At 44.0% G+C, this 22,687-nt stretch overlaps 1 protein-coding gene across 7 annotated transcripts in view; it reads left to right on the top strand.

Moving 5' to 3' along the window:
• The window catches only part of CENPT (centromere protein T), a 1,095,738-nt gene that overhangs the window by 236,966 nt on the left and 836,085 nt on the right, over positions 1 to 22,687 (top strand). For 6 of the 7 annotated variants that reach the window (XM_085638668.1, XM_085638667.1, XM_085638665.1 and 3 more), the window contains one exon: positions 22,025 to 22,158. In XM_085638668.1, coding sequence (XP_085494794.1) covers positions 22,025 to 22,158 — 134 coding nt within the window. The remainder of the gene's footprint in view (positions 1 to 22,024; positions 22,159 to 22,687) is intronic. The other variant, XM_085638669.1, reaches the window with a different exon arrangement.

Raw genomic sequence — 22,687 nt, 5'->3', positions numbered from 1 at the left:
AATTCAGTCCCATTGAAGCCAAAGTGTTCATGGGAGATGTACAAGATCATAAAATATCCAAAATGTATCTGTCTCTGGTAACAAATAGTCCCGCCACCTTAGACAAACTTAGAGAATCTTGGGAGGGAGATCATGGCCCATTGGATGGGGATGATTGGACGGAGGCATTGGCCTCCCCGCTAGAGGCTGGAATTGCGTTGCGGCTCCGCCTAGTTAAATTTAAATACCTACACCGGGTTTATTATACCAGGGTTTGGCTGTGGAAGGAGGGCCTGGTGTCATCCCCGATGTGCCTACGATGTGGCCAGAAAGAGAAAACTCTAATCCATACGATATGGCATTGCACAGCACTCGCAAAATTATTGAGGTGCTGGGGTGGGAGCTCCCCTTCTCGCCTAAGTTTGTATTGTACCATATAATGGAGGGTATCGGGGGAAATATTTATAAACGACATTTAATGTTGTTGGGGCTCACGTTGGCTAAAAGATATTGCACGGAAAGGGAAAGCAGTGGTCCCGCCTTCTCTGTCAGCATAGAAATATGGCCTAGATTTCTGTATGGGGTTAGAGATTCCAATATTTAAGGCTAGGGGCTGCCCACAAAACATCCAAACATCTGGAGGCGATGGGCAAACTATCGAGGGCTATACCTTGAGCCGATTTCCTCTATGGATACCTCGATTCCGGGTTGATTGTTCAGGGCGGTGGAGTGAGGGATCAACGTTCCAGTGATCATTTACATTTGGTAAATTGGGTGTTGGAGTGGTGTTTAAGATGCAGTGCTGCAAAAGTGCAATGGGGGTGGAGGGGGGTTATAACCTCTGTTCTTCCCTGCTCGATTTTGAAGCCCTTTTGATAATTGGCGGGGACTTCAGTATCCTTCTGAATAATAGACTAGATAGATCCTCTCCCCGCACCCAAATTGCCGCACCCAAATTGCCGCACCGCGAGTCAAAGCTTACCTTCTCGCAATGCTAGACAATTTAAATTTGTGATGTATGGCAGAAGAAAAAGGGTGATGCTAGGGACTATTCCTTTTTCAGTAAGAAGAATGGCCACTACTCAAGGATCGATTACTTATATATGGAACACCTCGAAGTGGGAAAGTGTTACAATGAAGAGACATACATGGTGATTTGAAGAGTCTTCTTTGTTAAGTCTTAACACCATCACAGGTTCCAGTCAGCTGTTGTCAGCTGTGGAATGTTCACACATTCTTGCCTGGTATGTACCACTGGGGTGGAAGGCAGAGGGGTGGCACGGCATACCAAGTGTGGATTACAACACATCTCTTTACATGGGGAAGGAAAGGAGGGAAAGGAAAGGAGGAGGGGTGATGCGGCGGATACAAGGCAGTGACAGTACTACCTACAAGTTTGAAGATGAGATTACACACAATAGGTCATAAGGACCACATTAAGTAACCAGAGGAACACAGAACACGTTTTGATGCAGTACCAAAAACTTTAGAGGTTCTCATGTGAAACAATAATCTTTTGTCCACCTAGGCGCAGACATAGGCCTTAAGGATCTCCTAGGAGCAACGTTTGCAAGCTGAACTACGTTTCTTCCCACCTTGATAACCTTCATGGGTTCTGAGAATCTTGTGGCCTCCCTTATGCGTGGTTTAGGAAGGTCCACGCGGACCCAATCACCTTCTCTCACCGCGCTAGATTTTACATGTTTAGTTGCATCATACCTGCCTTATACTTGGCTTGGTGATCGGCCACTCGTTCACTAATCTCATCACGATTCACAGCACAGGTGTTCTGTCTTTTTAGAGAAGGTGAGCGTCTGGTTTTGGGAACCCTACCCTTCAATGAACTAAATGGGGACACTCCTGTGACCAAGTTAGGGGTTGTATGATAGGCCCAAAGTGTGTTTTGCAAAGAGTCTTCCGCCGAGATACCTAAGATCTCTGCATGCTGTAGACACTCTTTTACTAGGTGGTTCATGCGTTCCACCAACCCGTTGGCACGGGGACAATATAAGGCCGTTTTGTAATGGGTGATGCCCATTTCTGATAGGAATTCAGTCATGTGTTCCGATGTAAACTGCACCCCATTATCGGTTACCGGGATGTCCGGGATCCCTTCCTCAAAGAATACATCCCTCAGGAAGCTTATCAGTACCTTGGTGTCTATCTGGTGCACACACTTATAGACCACCCACCAAGTGTGGTAATCCACCATGACCAGTATGAATCTTTCCTTCAAGGACTTGAGGTTGAGGGGACCGATTAGGTCAAGGGCTAGTTTGGACCAGGGGATAGGGGGTTTCCTTGCCTGTTGTATTTTGTCCGATCGGCTGCACTCAAGACAGTCCCTCACTGTGTGTTCAGCCACAGTATTCATCCCCAGCCACCAGTAATCCATCGTATTTTGTTTTTAGTAAGGCTACGCCCCAAGTGACCAATATGGGCTAGAGCCACAATTTTTTGTGTAAGTGCTACAGGTGGAACAATTTTCTCTCCCCTACAAACCATCCCCTCTTGAAAGTTCAATTCCAGTTTTATGTTCCAGAAACCGCTCAATGGAGTGGCGACCTGACACTTCTCATGAGGCCACCCCTTGACAATAAGGCTTTTAAGGATCTTCATTTCCTCGTAATTTCGTAAGCACTCCTCCTATTCCTCTTTGCTTAGGCAAGACAATTTAAAGAATCAGATCATCAGCTTCAACTAAGGTTGCACTGTCATCAACATCAGTAGGTGAGCGAGAAAGTAAATCCGCTGCCACATTTTTTGATCCTGGCGTATACTTTACATTGATATTGTACCCTTCCAGCCCCAAAATCCATCTTGCTATCCTTGGTGTGGTTTTTTCAGACCCCTTCGTTGTGAATGCATACATGAGGGGTTTGTGGTCGGTCTTCACAGTGAAGGGAATACCCCACAGAAAGAAGCGGAAATGTTTGATGGCCCATGCACATGCAAGCGCTTCTTTTTCCACCATGGAGTAATTTACTTCTGCTTCTTTAAGGGCGCGAGAAGTGAATGCATCCACTTGTTCCTTGCTGTTCACTACCTGGGTGAGACTAGCACCCAACCCTTTATTACTTGCGTCAGTGCACAGGACAGTGGGTTTAGTGGGATCGAATCTGCCCCACGATGGGGCGGAGACAATGCTCTCCTTAACTGTGATGAATGCCGCTTGACAATCCTCGGTCCACTCAAAAGGGGTCCTTGCTTTGAGTAATGCCCTCAACGGCTCCACAATACTAGTGTAATTTCTGACAAACTTTGCGTAGTACTCAGATAACCCCAAGAATGATTTTAAGTCTTCAACACACGCTGGAGCGGCTGTCCCCTGAATGGCTTCCACTAGGTCAGCCTTTGGTTATATTCCATCCTGAGAAATAGTATGGCCTAGGTACTCTACAGATCCTACCCCTATAAGACACTTGTCCTTCTTTAAGGTCGGGCCTGCTACCTCCAGTTTGGTCAACACACTCCTCAAAATGGTGTTCTGTTCTTCCAGATCTTTCCCATAAATGAGGATATCATCCTGGAAGCACATGGTACATGGGAGGTCCTTCAGTACGTGTTGCATGATCCTCTGGAAGGCGGCGGCAGCTGAGGCAAACCCAAAGGGCATGCAAAAGTACTGGAACGCTCCAAGTGGAGTTATGAATGAGTTTAAGTGGCGGGAGTCAGGATGTAGCTCTACCTGGTGGTAGGCGGACGAGAGGTCTAACACACTGAAACAACTTGCACCTTTGATTAGGGTAAGGACCTCATGTATACGTGGCAAGGGATGCCTATCCACCCATATGTTATTGTTTAGGTCCCTCAGGTCCACACATAACCTGATCTCTTTGCTGGACGCCTTGGTTGTCAGGACAATGGGGGCCAACCGCTGCAAGCTTTCTATGGGTTCAATAACCCCTTGTGACAGGAGTTTGTCTAATTCTGCTTGGAGGGGTGTTTGCATCATATGTGGTATGGGCCTGACCTTGTGTGCCACTGGTCTAGCATTAGCTTTAAGCTTAATGGAGTGTGGTAGTTTTTTATTAGTCCTAGCTTGTCCGTAAAGACCTCTGGAAAATCATTGCAAACCTCTGTGCCCCCACAGACTGGTCCACTAGGAGAACTTGGTCAGGACTATTGAGGTCTAATTTGGTGCCCAGTTCCCTTTGGTGTTTCCCCCCAACAAGTTAGATCCCTTCTGCGTGATGTAGATTTTGCTCACAGTACTCCTCACTTTAACCCTATGTTCATAGTTGTCATGCCTATCAAGGGTATGGGGTCCCCATTGTAACCCCCCGGATGGATGTCGGGAGGCTGCATGCCCTGTTGCCATGAGGGAAACAATTTAGTAAACGCCTCCGCTTCCACCAAGGTATAGGGTTTGCACGAATCAGCAAAAAACGTCACCTCTCTTTTGTCCAAGGTGATGGTACAAGACGGGAAATAATTTGTCTTGTCGCCGCTTTGTAGTTGGAACACCAGTTTGGCTTCTTGGGGAGGTTCTTGTTCAATAGCCAGTACTGCTTTGGATTGGTGATCTCTACATACCCTGGCCAAATGACCCCTCCTTTTGCACTTATGACAGGTAACTGATCTGGCTTGATACCCTGTATAATTACCCAGATGAGTAGGGCTACCACATCTATAACACCTGAGTTTGGTTCCTGTGGGGAGAACACAGAGTCCTTTATTCTTGCTCTCCTTGGTGACCTCTTGTTTGCTTATAGCATTTACCTCTGCGCTTTTGTCCCCATCCCCCTTCATCGCTACCATACAATCCGCAGTGTGCTCAATACCTACAGCCATGTCTATAGCTTGCTTAAGATCTGGATTAGCAACTAAAAGCCTTTCTTGGATCTTGGTGTTGTTGGTGCACCTTACCAACTGATCTCTAGTGAGGGAATCTTGCAAAGTTTCGAATTCACATGTATTAGCCAGGCCTTTAAGGGCTGCAATGTAAGTTTTGACTTTCTCATTCTTTCCCTGTACCCTCGAAAATAACTTGTCTTTCCAACACAACATTTATAGTTTTACCAAAATGCTTTTCGAGTCTATTAACTGCGACTAAGTACACATTCTCACCGTCGTCGCTATCCTCATCTGATTCTACCGATGCTGAGATATTGTCATATGTCTTACGCCCTTCGATCCCTAGGTTATGATGCAGAGTATGTAGTTTCCGTAGGGCTGAGAATTTTTCCCCACCAATTGCTATGAGATAGGACTCCAGCAGTCCAAACCATTGCTTCCACGATAACTGTGGCTCCCCCATTTCATTGAGGAACGGGTTGTACTGACATGTTTTAACGGTTATACTCTTAATGTACTGTGACGAAAAACTACTCTATGAAAACCCCAACACTCTAGCTGCTAACTTCTAGGTAGGCACCCATCCAGTGATGTGCAAAAACACAGCTGTGCCCGTCAGGGTGAGCCAGTCCATGTGGTTGGTTGTTAGGTCTTGTACCAATGAGCCTGAAAGCCCAGCTGTGCCTGTCAGCGTGTGTGAAGAAGTGACATGCATGTGGAAAACGTGTGCCCAGCAGAAAAAAGAAAATCGCCTCAAGCAAAACTCATCAGCTGTGCCTGTCAGCGTGAGAAAGCGAAACATGCTTGGAGAGATCCAGGGGTGAGGAAAGGGTTAACCTGCAGACCTCCTCCCCGATGAACGCCGCGTCGAGGGACGCCTCCACATGAAGATCACCCGCTGCTCCGCCTCACGAAGTCAACGCGCAGACGCGGAAACAGCTGAACTGTAGGGCCTGGTGCATGAGGGAAAGCTACGCTCACGGCGGTGGCCCGCTTTTGTGTTGAACGCCCTGAGCGCCACTCACCTTCACCTGGCCTCCGGACGCTGGCACCATCACCACACGCGCCGATCCCCTCACGGCTGTGGCGCCTGACAGGGACAATGGCTCGCTTCTCTGTTGGATGCTCTGAGCCGCCGCTAACCTTCTCCCGGCCTCCCGACGCCGCCACAACATGCACCGATCCCCTCACGGCTGTGGCGTCTGACAGGGCCAATCCTACCCCCGTCACCGTCTGCCAAAGGCCCGGTCCACTGCGGCCGTGGCCCCTTTCCCTCACAGCGGCATTAGATGGCAACGCCACACATCGACACCAGCTTCCCTGCTCCACAGTGCTGCCCTGTCCTTGCTTAACAACGGCACCTTGGACGTTGAATACTTCCCCGACATTTCAAATGAGGCAGGACTTTTCCTATGTAACTGAAGTGCGTATCACTTCAAGCGCTGCGGTCCTTGCTCATGTGGAAAATCCCACACATCGAGCGACACATCACATGCAGCCCAACAGCAACTCCTCAAGGTAAGATGAGTACTCACTTCCTCCGTATGATGATTCAGTACAGGCTGTCACTGGAGTACGTATTGGGGTGATGGTGGACAGTCGCTACACAGTTGTTCGTCGCCAGTGTTACAATGAAGAGACGTACATGGTGATTTGAAGAGTCTTCTTTATTACGTCTTAACACCATCACAGGTTCCAGTCAGCTGGCGTCAGCTGTGGAATGTTCCCACATTCTTGCCTGGTATGTTCCACTGGGGTGGGGGGCAGAGGGGTGGCGGGGCATACCAAGTGTGGATTACAATAGAAAGGTTAGGAAAATAGAGTATTTACCTATACATCTATCTGACCATGGAGCAATAGGTTTAAAAATTGAGCTCCCCTCAAGACCTCAGCCTAGAAGGTGGACCTGCGCATAATAACAGCTGAAGCAACCTTAAACGCCGGGCATTTTTCGGCCGCAGGAAAAAAGCTTAGTGGGGAGAGTTGAAGACTTGCAGCGGGAATATAGACTCACAACGGAGGGGATCTTGCTTCAGAAGTGGGAAGTTAGCAAAATGAGGAACTTCGATCGGTGGAGAATTGCGTGAAATTACTCGCAATGAAGAGCAGAATGGATAGGTCCCACAACTACATCAGTAAGATTAAACTGTGAAATGGTCAGTATGTAGAGGAAAAAGAAGACGTTGAGTTGGCTTTTACTAAATTCTTCCAGGATCTATACCGAGAGGATTAAGTAGTAGGCGAGCCCGCCCTGGATCAGTGGGTTGCTAGGAAACAAATCCCGAGGCTAAGTTTGGACAGCCTAACGCTACTTAACCAGGACATATCAGGGACTGAGATCCTGACCGCTCCTAATAAAACTAAGAAAGGGAAAGCTGCAGGTTCGGATTCCATCCCTAATGAGATCTATATGTTATTAGCTGAGGCTGTCATCCCTGTTTGGATTAGGCTGTTCAATGAAATACTGAGAGGTACCTCCCCTTTACCAGGCTCATGGAGTGAGGCTGTTACCATGCTAATCATAAAGCCCGGGAAGGAGCCAACGCAATGCCAATCTTACCGGCCAGTATCACTTTTGAACTGTGATTCTAAGATCTTCACTGAAGTATTAAGTGCTCGAGTATGTAAAATTGTGGGGTCAATAATCCATGAAGACCAGAAGGGCTTCCTTCCTGGTAGGCATATGAAAGATCTGGTCCTGACTCTAATTGGCTCGATAGACTTGGCAACGACACACAATGCCCCGCTATCAACCATCACCTTAGACACTGCGAAAGCCTTCAACCAGGTTAACTGGCACTACTTGAGTAGAGCATTGAAGGCTTTTGGTTTTGACGAGACTTGGAGAGCGGCTCTAAAGAAAATCTATAAATCTCCTCGGGGCAGATTGTAGTTAATGGCAACCTCACAGCCCCTGTACCAATAGGGTGTGGCACATGACAAGGGTGCCCATTGTCACCTATTCTTTTTTTATTTATCTATCGAGCCCCTTGCCCAAAGTTTAAGAGCAAAATAAAGAAATACTCTCTTTTACCATGAACGGCTTTGTAAGGAAGTTAGCCTTGAATGCTGATGATTTGATTGTGTTTTCATCTAATGTCAACAAAGCTCTACCTGAACTATTTACTGAAGTACAGGCTTCTGGGAAAATGTCTGGCTATGAGGTTAACAATGACAAGACTGAAAATATGGCCTGGAACTTGGTAGTGCAGGGGGTAAGGCTATCAATTGAGATATGGTACCTAGGAGTAACCATCACACAGCAGCTAAAAGAAATCCCCTAAATAAATATTGCTAGAGTCTTTATTGAAGTCCATATACTTCTGAAAAGATGACAGTCTTTTTCTTACACACTATGGGCAGACAAATTTGGTTAAAATGTGCGTCCTGCCTAAGTTTGCCTATCTATTTAATACTATTCTGCTGGTGTTTGACAAAAGCCTTCTATTTAAAATTCAGGGTAGGATCTCTGCTTTCATATGGGCTGGCAAAGGACTCCGGTTATCTTGCAAAAAGTTAAGGATCAAGCTTTTGCAAGCTGGCCTGGGCCTACCAGACTTGCAACTATATTGTTGGGCATACCAATTAAAGAACTGCAGGATGCTTCTTCTCAGTCCAGAGAATACCCTGACTGGTAGCATGTGCAAGGCTATGCTGTTGGGTAGCCCAGATGAGGTTTTTGTACAAATTTGGTGCCCACAATATTTTTTTTAAAGTTCGCCTAAAGGTCTTACATGCCGCTGCCAAACGATGGTTCAACTGTCGTTCAAGTCTAGGTATACCCTATTACAGCAAATGGGCCCCCGTGTGGGACTCCCCGGGAACACCTGAGTGCCTCTTGGATGCCCTAGCTCAGCCACTGAAAACAGCAGGTGTTACACGGTGGTGGGACATTGTGAAAGGAAACACCTGCCTGCCCTGGGACACGTGGAGAAATTTGACGAACGACATGCTGTCTAGATTTAAATACAACCAAATTTCAACATGGTGTAAGAACCAACAGTGGCATTTTCCGTTAGATAACTCAATGGAGGACAACCTGCAAGACCTTAATCCAAAGGAAAAGGAAGTAGAGTATAATTGTCTCCTCACTGCGGCAGGCAGGAAGTTGGACCATCCTCATCTGGGAGAAGTGCTTGCCTGACGAGGAGCTGGAAAACCTTTGGCAAGTATCTTTAGACCTGCTTTACCCATTGATTAAATCTCCTGCACTGAAGAGAAACCACTTTTTCACACTCCACAGGATTTATTGGTCCCCACTCAAGCTATCCAAAATAAGAGGTGATAGAGAAGCCAGATGCACAAGATGTGGTTCCCAGGAAGCAGACGACATACATACATACATACATACATACATACATACATACATACATACATACATACATACATACATACATACATACATACATACATACATACATACATACATACATACATACATACATACATACATACATACATACATACATACATACATACACCACTTGTCCGCTGCTGAAGGAGTTCTGAGACAATGTGGGTAAGACCTTGTCAGAACCATTGGGCAAAGAAGTGGACGAAAGTCCCTCTGTAATCCTGTTTGGTGTTGTGCTGTCGCCTGAGGGGGTGGATGGCCTTTTGGGGTTACAGAGCAAACCAGTATTCTACTTGATCCTTTTAGCTAGAAGGGAAATTCGTAAGAACTGGCGCCAGGTGGCACCTCCTACATGGAGAGGCTGGTGGGATTATACTTCAGAGACTTAGGCCAAAAGGTCAACCGTTACAGGAAAAGAATCGAGCTTGGATTATTTTGGGAGTTTGGGAATTTCTGCTTAGTGGAATGTTCCTGGAATAATCCGTCCAGTGATTACACCTCTTGGTCAGCTCACGATGTACTGTGCGGGCTGGGTCTCGTAAGATCATCAGCTGAGATCAGAGCCCAAGATATAAGCAGTCGGGATGATTAGGACTGAGAGGATGCTTATTTCATGGAGGTTTTATGAACATCGACTGAGATCAGTAATCTCAGCTGTACATACATAGGAAGTAGACTTGGGATTCTTTCTCTCTTTAGTAAGGCACTTCCAATACCATTAACCCCTTCAGCGCTGCGCGGATTCCCCCGCGGTGCTGAAGGGTTCGAGCGCGGGCGGGGCCATGACGGAACGGTTCCGTCATGAGCACAGCTCAACCGATGCTCATGACGGAATCGTTCCGTCATGAGCATGGAATGGGTTAAGATCAATAAAGTCAATCAATAATGTTGAATTCTCCTTAACAAACATTTGAGATGGGTTCTCTGACTGGTCAACAGCCCTGAGATAGGGTAAGTGGGGTACATTTTTCCCAGTTAAGTCTCTTTGATGTGCCTTATCTCTTCGCATGAGTTGCTTTGCTTGGGAAGCTTTGTTCTTTGTATCCCTACTCAATCTTTATTCTATCTTAAAATAATAAGGGGCTGTAGTGGGGGTCAAGTTATTGCGGGCCTGCAGGCTTGTTCCTGCAAAGCTTACTGGTTCTTCAAAAAGCTAAACATAATCCGCAGGCAAATTGAAATTAAACTAAAAGTGGTAGGTCGGGTTTGACAGAAGTATCTGGTTCTAGTATTAATTTATCATTATCATACTATCAAATAAATCGGAGTGTATCGGAAGGATGCATTGGACCAACTTCTATGTCCGGTGGAGAAAACTCCAGCGGAATAAGGTTTAAAGATGTGGAAGTTGACAAACCAAAACATCCTTCTAATTCACTTTTTGTCCCACCTTGTTACCCTCTAAACATATTTTCTGCTAAGGTGACTCCAAGTGACTGGAAACCAGTAATTCGCTGGAGTTAAGGCTTCAATTTGGGCCTCCATCCTTGGAAAAGGTGCTGAATTTGGTAAGAGGTGGTCTCTGAACCTTGCTCAGTGCTTTTGGGCTCAGTGACTGCCTTGTCCTTTTTTGTATTATTTTTCCAGAGCTCATTTTTCTAATGATCACTGCTTCCTACTTGGAGATGAATAGCCAAGTTGCCACTGACATCCAAAGTTATTTGAATTTGAAGCCATTCGTAGGATTTCCAGGCGATAAGTAATTGCTCCAGTAACAAGATACAGGTTACCTTTTAATACGACCTGGAAGAAGGGGCTAAACAGAACACGGTAATATTAAGGGTCAATAGGTCTAGTTGAGAAGTACTATTGTGCATGTAGATGTATTCCGCACTGCTCCTTAGGTCTGCCAGTCAGCTGCTTGGGTCTAAACCAAAGGTCAGAACCCTGCGGCAATCTTTGTGGCAATCAGCAGACAGCAGCATTGGATACCAGGGACGTAATTAACAGGGTAGAGTTCCACTATCTTAAAATGGAAAGATATGTGGTCCAACTCCTCCTTGTGCCGTCTAGCCATGCTCTCTTCTTGAAAAAGCAGTTGGAGGTCTGAGCCGTCAACTTTCCTTATCAATAGATGGATTAGGCTGTCGGATGTCAGCTGCACATACTTTAACCTCAAGCCATGTGCGTCAACAAAAGGAAACAATAAGAAGAAAAAGATTTAGAGTAACCTGCCCCCGCCCTCAGTGGCCAGCCAGCTCGCTATCCCACTTAGGGCTAAGGATTACGAGGGGCTTACAGTAAAGAATCGTTAATGTAGGTTCACCCAGTGAGCTTTCATGTACCCTGACAAGTCAGATAATTACTGCTGGTTACCTCCTAATGTCTCAACTCGGGCCTGGCACCAGTGCACAGTTCTTGGGCTTCTTCTGGCATTGATCCCTGTGTCTGGCTGCTGGCACTGAAGTGTGAGACTTGCTAAAGCTCACGAATGGAACAAGGAGAGCAGATTATTTTAATGGATGCGGATGGTGGAGGAACGTCTGGTTTAGAATCGGAGGAGTCTTCACATCCCACCCAGTAATTCTAACATTCCCACATATAGTTCAAATGTCTCCAATGAAGCACACAACATTGTCAGTTTTAAAGTGAGAGAATGTATCTTTCACTTTCAGAAACCAACATTGCTTTTAGATCAAGTGCCTTGGAAAACACTCTTTTTAAGTTGAGCATTTGAGACCTATTGTAATTTCTTATGTTGGGTTAAAGCCATCCCCCCGCTTTTGATTTGTTTGTGTCATTGTCCTTCAAAATTCCTTGCTTGTCAGTGGTTAGTCCTGCCTCTTTTTCCCTCCTTCTCTCTTCCGTTTCTCCCATGCAGCAGGGACTAAGTACTGTCGCATTCCACTATGGTTCTTTATCTGTTCTCTGGGGGACTCTTTTCTTTCTTGGTTTCCTGCTCTGTTTGTGTTTGTCTGTGTTCAACTTCAGAGCCCGAGCTGCTTACATTTAAATATAGCATTCTTCCTCCCACCGCCTCTTAACACCGCACAGTTGTTTTACTGCTGCCTCCTACTTGGTTGCTTGTTAATAACATTGACATTATTTATCAGAATTATCTGTCAGCACTGCTAGCATTTCACCAACACTGTGCTGGTTTTGTTTTCATTGTTTATTTCCTGGCTCCACTTTCTGTGCTCTCCCTCCCCCCTCCCAATCAGTCATGGGGCTCAAGCCATCTCACAGCAGAGCCAGGCCTCAGAGCAGGGGGCACTGCTGTGTGTGCCTGCCCTGCTCCTCGCAGCGGTCGTGGCCGTGGATTGGCTCAGTATTCTACAGATAAAGCTCATAACTAGCAGGCCCGGTGCAATCTTTCACTCCTGACCAGCTGAATCCACGCCATTAAACCCGCCGAGCAAGCAGCCCTCCCAGACTCTGAGACCGAGCAGTCTCGTATTTTTTTCCCCATCAAGTGCACACCACTCGTTCACTTTCTTGTGTTTTGGCAGCTATGTACTATTTATTAAAACCCCTCTTATAACGAGTCTGCCAGAGATTCTGTTGTTTCTATGTAGCATCAAAAGGGGAAATGAATTATTTATTGGGAGGTTGGGCTCGTGAGGTGTAGCATTGCAGCCGATCAGACAAGATGGGCTCTTTCCTGTTTTAGTCACATAAGACGAAGGTATCCTTTGATGTGCATGATTTAGAGCGAAGCGCTGAAGCATTGCTTTTGAAAGTTTTGACAGACAACAAAGCAAGAGGTTGTGACGTGCCTCTGAGCCTTACAGGCGCAGCAAAGAGAATGATTTACTTCCAACAAAACGATTCTGATAAGAACGTCCAATTGGGTTGACACAATATGCATTCTTTCAGTTACACACGCATGCACACACACATACTCACACTATATTTTAAAAAAAGCAGGCTTGCTTTGCTAATAAAATAAATAATTCCCGTTAATATAAGCTATGGGGCTGAAAGGCGGTGTGTGGAACCAAAAATGCGCTTCCTTCAGGAGCCCCGGATAATATTATGTGGCCAAAATAAGGAAGTCCAAGCGGTATTTGTCAATGAGAGAGAGAGGCAGATGAAAAGAAGTGACCACGCAACTTAAGTTCAACAAAAGACTGGTTTCAGATAGTTTAAAGCCACATTTATGCGATTCTACATACCGAACATGCTTCATTCACAGATGGTGCTGGTGCTTTGTACCAAATCAGACAGTTCACTTCGACCTTGGTAATCCCAGCTCATGCAGTTGACAAATAGTGTGAGCCTGGGCAAATGACTTCGTCTTGCGAGGTCCCATGTAGTTTATCTAAAATAGGGTGTACTGAGAAACGTGCCAATTCCCAATATAAAGTGCTGTATGGAAAAAATGGACTGGGCATTTAAGTAAAGCACACATTGTTATGTGTATTGCTACACTGTGACACGTACATAGGTAATCGCGCCAGGAAGAAGAAAAGCTCATGTTACCACCCCTCTCTTTGTAGTCACACTGAAATAAGATTTAAATTTCACTCCATGTCCTTATTTCACACACGTGTTTTTTAAAGGCCTATTTTGTTTGTATCGAACATAGAAAAAAGGAGGGGTGTATAGATGGTTCAGGTTTGTCTGCTGAATACAGGAACATCGAAGTGTCTGCTCTAAGAGGTGTTGCACTTTGTTTACTAAATACTTGAGTATTTTGTCACACCTGGATAAATAAATAATGTACCTGCTCGAAGACAGATAAATGCTTGAGGACACCAGTAAGCCACCAGTGACCCCAGGAGAGTCCAGGAAGCCGGACCGCCCCCAGCCCTGTCTGGCACCTGGTCCAGCCGCTTATCTGCAACTTAAAGTGGCTCAGAATGTTATTACCCCACAGAACCTTTCATGCTTTGGCTTGGGACACTGGGTCAGTGGCAGCGCTGTCCAGCTGTTTTGCTATTCCTGCAGCTAGGCCTGGCAAGAGCCTGCTCGGGTTCACAGCTGGCCTAATTGGGCTGCTGCAGCAGCAGCGAGCACACGATTTAGCAATGCTTTCTTTAAAAACTTCTGGTCCTATCACACTTGAGATCAAGTTCCTGGCAGCTTAAATCACACCGTCGTCCCTACAACTTATTTGAGAAATGCTGCAAGAAAGTATTAACAAACAACAAAGTGGGAACCAAGGTGGGGAAGGCAGGCATCAATAAACTAGCATTTGCAATGCAATAGGTCTCGGATTTGTGAGAGTTTGAGCTTTTGGCATTGTAAATGGCAATGCCTTTTATTTATGGGTTGGTTTTTAAAACATAAATAAAAGGCATTGTCATTTATAATGCCAATAGCTTAAACCCTCGCAAATGCGAGACCTATTGCATTGCAAATGCTTGTTAACTGGGCCGGCTCACAACTCCTAGAGATCCAGTCCATCTTCATCTTTTTTGCATGTTTTCTAAAGTCAATGTCTAGGTTCTCACATATCTAGTACACACCATACAGTTAAGCAAAATAAATATTGGTTGAAGAAAATTAATTTAAAAAGAATTAAAAATCCTAATTGGATAACTTTTCATGGCCAGGAAGTTAATACTTGGTGGAAGCGCTGTTGCCGGTCCTGTATAGCTTTACCTGCACACTTCAGATCATTGTTATTGCTTTCTAAGTTTGAAGAAGAAGTTTGTTAAATAAGCGTGCAACAAGTCTTACATAATTGTAGTAGCCGTTATGATTATAAAGATACAACAAGGGTGATCTGAAGAAATAGAATAACTTATTGACATAAAATAATTTGCAAATGAAATAATGAATGGATATGAGCAAGAGAAGAAAGAGATGAGTAAGAAGTATGATAGATGTAAAACAATATTTGATATGAGCAAAAGCAAGTTGAGTGGGAAGATAAGTGTAGAAATAATGAATATCAACAAATTACCAGCAAAAACCTTAAGTATGTCACAATTGAGGGAGAACAACAATATAGTTTATGGAGGTTTAAGTACTTCTTCCAGTAGAGACTGGTGGGTAATAGAATTTCGAGCTGAAGCGTCCGAAAAGATGGTCGTTGGAGAACAAATAATGTCTCTTTTGATTACAAGGGAAATGGGGTTAACAAACGCTGTGCCACCAGACTTGAAAAGAAAGTTCTGAGGAGTTTTTCCAGTATTTAGTAATTTCCAGAAAAGCAACTACAATTAATAAATCAAATATAATCATTTTACAAGTACTATTTTGCCAAATATTTGAACATTTGAAAAAAGAAAATTAAATGTTTGTGTGAAAAATAGAATTCATTTGAGTTTACACTTTCAGCCATAACTGATGTGTAGATGGGCTGAAGAAGAGAATATAGTATAAATCTGCAAATGGCGCATTACTTGTCCAGCAGTTTGTTGAGGATTTATTTTGTGTGAAGTAACTGGAGTAATCATAAGTAGATTATAAATAAAAAAAATAGAGTTTGAGTGGTGTCAGCAGATCGTGGTGTTTTCTGCAATGTCAACTATATTTTATTCTAAAGATTGATAGACCATTAGACTTGGTAATCTGTTTCCTATTGTACTTCAACCTCCAACTTATTTCTGTTGCCTGGGGCCATAGTAAGTAGTTTGTATGTGGATGAAGCGGTGGGGGAAGTGGAAAGTAAAGGGGTAAGGTGAGTATCATACATTGAGGTCGAAATATGTGATGTCAGTGTTAAAGTTTGGGTGATTGCATGAATTAAAGTATTACATTTGTCACAATTATTTAAAATTGAGAGATTGTACACTAGTTGTGCTTGTGGAAATGTAAGAAGAGACATTTAATAGAAGTTGGTGGATCCAAAGGAAACCTTTGTCTCTGCAGGATTTTCAAAAAATAGGTTTATTTTAAATTCTTAGGAACTTGTTATGTGGGTTAGAGGATTTAATTAATTGCTCTTTATCTGAGAGATGGGAGAAGAGTATTAGTCTGAGTAACTTGGATGTAGTTGTGTAAATAGGGAATGACATGCAATGTGTCTTTTCGGTTAAGGATAGGAAGTCTTTAAAAGAGAAAGGGAAGAGAAATCTGTAGCAGTAACTGATGAGCTTTTAGTAGATTGTTTACCTGAGAGAACAGTATGGTAGGATTGAAAGTCTTTTACACTTTAAAAATTTACACTGCCTTGATATTTACTATGTTTAAGCTTAAAAAGAGACATTCAAGGTTTTTTCTTATTCCATAAAATGGAGGAATGTATAGTTTATTATAAAAAAAATTTAAAGTGAGCTGGGCTGAAAAGAGGAATTGCTGACATGGTAAAACAATAATGGGTAGAAACACCATCTTGATAGTATCAAGTCTTCCCACCAAGATAAATATAAACGGTGCCGTCTCTTAGTTCAACTGCTTAAGTTGGTTATAAGTCAAGTTAGATTTAAGGATATTGTTTTTTAATCGTACATGTAAACCAGTGACCCGGATATGTAGTTGTATGAAGATTCCAAGCAAAATTGAGTTGGATAAAATCTTGTTTGAAGCATAAGATGTTAATAGATTCAATTTATGACCAGAGTGCGCTGCATAAGAGGTGACTTCCGCAAGGAAAGCTGGAAGCGAAGAATCTGGTTTGGATAAAAATAATAGGATGTTATCAGCGTGAACACAGATTTTAGTGTGTGTTTCTCCACTTTGAGTGTTTAGAGGCATAGAGAAATGTTGTATCAACTAAAAAAGCTTAAGGGGATCTCTGCCATCTAAAAGAAAACTGCTAATAGTATGTTGAGTATCATGAAGAGACAAGTATAGACTTAACTGGCAGGGGAACTAGTCACTCACGGTAAGTGATACATATTTTAGCATGAGGAGAGAAATAAATATGACAATTCATTTGCATGATGGGCAATGTTGGGAAGAGCAATGATGCTGCGACAAATTTAACAAAGTTCTCACCTCTCTCAGCAAAGCTTGTGACAGGACTGCACAGATCAGGTGCACTATCAAGGCAAGACAGTTTACTCCCCCATAAATAGTATTTTGGGCAAATATAGATTAGATCATTAAGTGTAACAAAGGCAGCTGCTGACAAGTAGTCTCAGTCACGTGAGGAAGAAGGTGAAAACGTGTTGGTTCACTAATAGGCACTGTATTAGAAGGCTGTGGTGATGTAAATCCGTTTAGGTAATTATTAAAGCTGTAATTATGGAAAGGCTACAGCATTAAAGCAACATAAATCTTGCTTTCGTTGTTTTCGCTGGTGCTTCAGTTAATATGCAGACAAAAATTACAAAAAGGAACAGGTGTTAGGCAAAACCGCTATGAAAAATGACTAGAATAGTAGTGAAACGGAAGAAATGAAAAACAAAATGGTGAGCGCAATTCCTGTCAGGTACAATGTCCATCACAAACTAAGCAGGTATGCGGTTGAAAACTGCTTACCGTGCCGAAAGAAAGCGCTGAGGCCTTGAGATGTTCCCATGATGAAGCACTGTCAAGCGTTAGCGGAGTGCGGCAAAGTTGCTCTGGAGGCGAACACCTCTCCCACAATGCCTCGGAGCCGCTCTAGGGGTGGCCATTTTCCTTTGCGTCATACCTCGTCCTCCATTGTCATTCTTGAAGAGGAACCTCTATCCTAGTTTCAGATTTTTCGTGGATGACTGCTTATTTTTCCTCAGTGACTTCACTGTACAGTGCTCCTTATACCCTGGCATGGGTCCCAGGCTGGGATGGGATGTGTGAAGCACCGCCTGCAACATTATGCTGTTTTTTTTTTTTTAAACATTTTTTATTGATTTTTCCCCAACCATTGCAGCATGAATGTAACGATACATACAATAGCCGCACCAAAGCGAGACAGGCCACTGAGGACATTACAGGGAAAGTCAAGACCACCATGCTTTCTACCCTATCCCCCCCACCCCGCCCCCACTCTACCCCCCCCCCCCCCCCCCCCTTGTCAGTGTGCCCGCAGCGGACCCCTCCCCCGTGAAACATATAGCACCTCAAGGAACAAGAAGGCCGAACTCCAAATTAGACGATGATCCCCCACGGTGCTCTCAAAAGGCCCCAAGGCTACATATTGCCACTCATGCGCACATCACTCCTGCGGCCCGATCACTCGGCACCTGCAACATTATGCTGTTACCTTCATGCTTCGTCATAGGAATGATGTTCTGTGGGTGATGTATGTATGGGCAATCAAAATGTGTTGCATTTAGACCAAAAAGTTCCATTTAATTTCATCAACAAACCCTTTGCCATATGGGTACAGAATCACTGGAGTGTTTTTGCACATTTCAACCCAGATTTAAGGCCATTGTTTTGATTTGTGGCTACCTTCTTGCAACCTCAGAGGCCAAGTTAGTGGAGATTTTTTTTTTTTTTGTGACCTGCTCGCTTTGACCTGGCTTCTCCAAAAAAAGGCCCTTGGCTCTTTCTCTTGTAGCTTTTATAATCCATTTCATATTTATTTATCATCAATTTGGACACACTGACTGACTAAGTAGGGTGTTGGTAGAACCATACTCCCTCTTCTTAATGATGCTATTGATGTGATCAAAATGCCTTTAAATGTTTCTTATGTCATCTCTGATCTGTGCCTTTCTACAATTTTGTGATGGATTTCATTTGAAAACCTTTTGGCACACAGGTTTGAGTCTTTGTCTTGAAATGCGCTTACAAATGGAGGCAACATATAGCAAATTTTGAATTTATCCAGAAAATGTGAATAATTTCTCGATAACCATTATCTTGATACCTTACTTTGAAAACCGTTGGTTACTCCTGAAATACTATTATTTTGGGGGGATGGTATCTTTTTTGGGGGATGGCATCTTTCCAGCCAAGCTACTCCAATTGAAAACAAAATTGTAAAATAACATTTCCCTTGCCAGTTTGGGAGTAGAATGTGTAGATAAATGTTGATAAATTATTTTTTGTGGTTTTTTTTTTTGTGTTTTTTTTTTATTTTTGCTTACTTTTCTGGAATGATTCAAAGTAAGAGCATTGATTTGAAAGGCCAATGAAGACCACTTTTTGATGGGGTGGAATGGTCTGACTTGGAATGAACCATGTCCTATCTTCTTCGAATTGACAGTTGAAGTCGCCCCCAACAACCTTAAAGGTGCTCCCTGAGATAGAGAGAGGACAAAAAACTGGAAGGTTGCTCAACTAGTGGAGCTTCCGGCCCTGTGCTGATGGGTCTCGAATAAACATTGGCCAGGGCTATGGCCACTTAAGGTGTAACATTCAGCACAACACACACAGTATGTCGTCCGACCCTGTTTCGACCGCCTTGGCCTTAGAGCCCAGAAGGGTAGCAACCCATGTGGATAACCCCACTGATGGTCTGCTCCGCCAACCTGAAGTGGCCAACTTTAAAAATGCCGCAAAACTTGTGCGTCGTACTTCCTCCCTGTTCCATGTTTCCTGGAATAGCACTTCATCGTATTGGTCTATAAAAGACCCCCAGTCACTGCTGTCCAACATGCTTTTCAGGCCTTCGGCCTTTCAGGAAGCCACCTTGATTACTTTTGAAATATCTCTAGCATCTAGGGTGACCTTACAAAAGTCCTCTTCCTCTGTATGCTTGCTGGCCTGCCCCTCTGGGTCTATACATGTTGCAAAACACCCTCTTTCCTTTGCTCCATATTCCACTCCCCCCTTCTTATTAATGGCTTTTTCACTCCAGTAGGCCGGGACAAATTTTAGAAGTGGATGATGGGGATCTGGGTCTGCGGGCAGCTGTTTGTATTCCCTACCCTCTAGTAAATTCCACTGGACTCCCTCCACTGCTCGTTTCAACTAAAAACCAACACAAAATAATGACCTCTTGGTGCATGTCAGATTCAATTCGAGAGTAGAAGGTAGGGTGCTATTATTGCCATTCTCCCTTGTCCCAACAGTCTGGCACCCTTTTGTCTCCATGGGCCCTGTGAGTCAATCCACCCCCTCAAGCGGCACAAAGGTATTAGCTACTGGAATTACATAAGGATGGTGACCATGCAACTGGTGGAAATATAAAGGGTACCACTAACTGCTGTTCGCGCAAAGGTGGTTTATAAAAGTAACCAAGTGAAAGTGACTCTGATGCTGGTGTGATAAGTCACCCATTATAATGTCATTAACCAATTTTTTTTTATTCTGAAAATTATTGACAATGCAGTCCCCAGGCTTGTCTGTGGGGCCCTCCGCGTTAAGAGTATGTCATCTGCTCTGTCCTGTGGAAAGTTTGTATGTCTAGAGAGCCAGTACAAAGCTTTATATTTTAGGTCCTCTTGGGCTTCTCTCTGATTAAATTGTATCTCTGGGATCCCTGCAAGGATTGCAACATAGGGGCAAGAGGCTGAAGGTAAATTGATTGTTGGGGATTTCACAACTTTCACCTTATAACCTCTGACCAAGTGTCCCACCCCTTACCCCCCTTGATGCACTACCTGCTGATGGGTGATCTCTTTGACACATGCTTGTTATCCCCTTCAGGGCCCTTTCGTTGGAATCATTTTTGTCCCTTTATTACTATTAACTAGGGTAGCCCTCGCAGGGTTTTCTAAAACAGCCTGGTCTTTTTGGCATTGCACATCTACTCTACCATTCAACCCCACATACATCTTTGTGTTGCTCTCTACACACCAGTCGCTCAATCTGTCAAGGTGGCAGTGAGTGGACTCAATTCCTCTTTAATGATGATTTTATTTTTTTCTAAAATATCCCTCATAAGACTGTCTATACATAAAGGTTGAGCAGCAGTTTCACTGTCATTATTTACATTAACTTGGATCATATCGCCCGAGGTGCAATGAATATTACCGCATTGTTTGTTAGAACTTTTGGTGGACTTTGGAATGCTACTTAATGTGCCTTTTTTTTTGGTGTCCACAGCAGATTTAGTAGGTGATTTGGCATGCCTTTCCTCAATTTTGGGGCCGTCACTAATAAAATCCCCTCTCAGGTCATCTTGGTCTTTTTAGTTGGCCTGCATTGTTTGGGTCCGCAGACAGGCTGATTTGGGCTTTGTAGTGATGCACGCAATGGGCCTATCAAAGCACCTTGAGATTACAAGGACACTGACAGCAGCCTCTCAGTTAGTTCGATATCCGTGGCCACTACACCTATGGCTCTTTAAACATTCTGTTAATGGAGGTTGCTTTTGGAGAGTTCACAGGTGACTGTGACTTTCCATGGCAATTCCTTTCCCCCATGGTGGCAGTCAGATGGTTGGCTAAAGGGGAAAAGGACACAGACTCAAAACAATGCAAACACTCATCCTGCCAGGGACTTGTATTCGTGGAGAGACAGTGCATGAAAATAACTAATGAAGATGGACATGAAAGGGGGGGGGGGGGTCGCCTAGCCCTTCCTCAATCGGCTGTGGATGTTCCTGCGCAGAAACTAGTAGGTACCTCCGCGCACAATGGAGTAAAATCAGCGGCTTCCTGCCGCAAAGAGAACTAGGGCTTGAAGTCCAGCCCCCACCCCCACCACCACCACCACTAGCCTCTCCTCCCGCGCAGCTGGAACTAATAGGCGCCTCCGGGCGCAAGTGAGCAATATCTGCAGCTCTCTGCTGCATAGAGTACTAGGGCTTGAAGTCAGACAGGTGTCAATAATTTGCATTGGTGGGTCTGCAGGAACTGGTGTGTGGAACTATAGGTAAGTCATATTCCTCGCATGTTTCACTGACGACTTGTGTTTCAGCAAGTGTTTTTCCACATTCTTTGTTGATTTTCAATGGATATTAAAATCAGACATAAGATGATAATAGACATGAACAATAATCTCCGCTAACCAATTAAAAACTGGAGGAGGAATCTGGATGTGCCGTTAGCACAAAAATCATTCAGGTTTGTACTAGTACTCTTAAGTATTATGCTAATGCTTCTCCACAGTCTTCTGGGTAGTATGGTGGACCGATGAGTTGCCACTCAAATAAGAGTGGTTTTATGAAACTTTTTTTGTCTGTTCCTTAAAAACTAATTACCAGAGGAAATAATACTGAATCTTGTTTTCATTTTTCAGCAGCACAGACCTAAGCCCGTTAGACTTGTCCGTGTCCACGGGAGGAAACACTGTAACCCGCCCTAAGAAGAAGGAAAAGCTCAGCCTTGCACAGTTTCAGAAAGGAGTGGGTGAAAGGCTACAACGATACAAAGGTGAGATTCTTGCATCCCAAATGTATGGCCCTAGTATTGTCTCAGAATTCTGTAACATAAAAAGAGAAATACAGCATGAGTTTGAAAAGTTACAAATTTTGACCTGCTCAGATAAGAAGCACCAAATCGAAGAGGCCGAGTAACTTCTATTTGTTTTTGTTTTGTTTTACATGCATTGTTTTCTACAATAATGTTTTATTATAGTTTTGTAAAACACGGATATTACTGACACAGTATTCTGCCCCAGGATCACAGTTGTGCCTCAATTATCATTACTCAGGTTTACAGCCAGCGCAGTACGTTGTGGTCAACCCACAAACTTGTCCACCATCCCATCTGCACTCTACTCCTCTGTCGAAGCAGCAGTGCTAACATGATTGATCACATGGATATCCAGAACCTTTTAGACATAATCTACAGAATTAGTACTCCTCACACTCTTCAGCGCCTGGATACCCTCACGGGTGACAAGCAGCGCTGTACAAATTCACCTTACATTAAACTCTCTCCTGCACACTTCCTCCACATT

Source organism: Triturus cristatus, chromosome 12 (assembly GCF_964204655.1).
Source record: "Triturus cristatus chromosome 12, aTriCri1.1, whole genome shotgun sequence".
NCBI lineage: Eukaryota > Metazoa > Chordata > Amphibia > Caudata > Salamandridae > Triturus > Triturus cristatus.
Note: the sequence above shows the minus strand (reverse complement) of the source record. Positions and strands in the feature narration are given on the sequence as shown.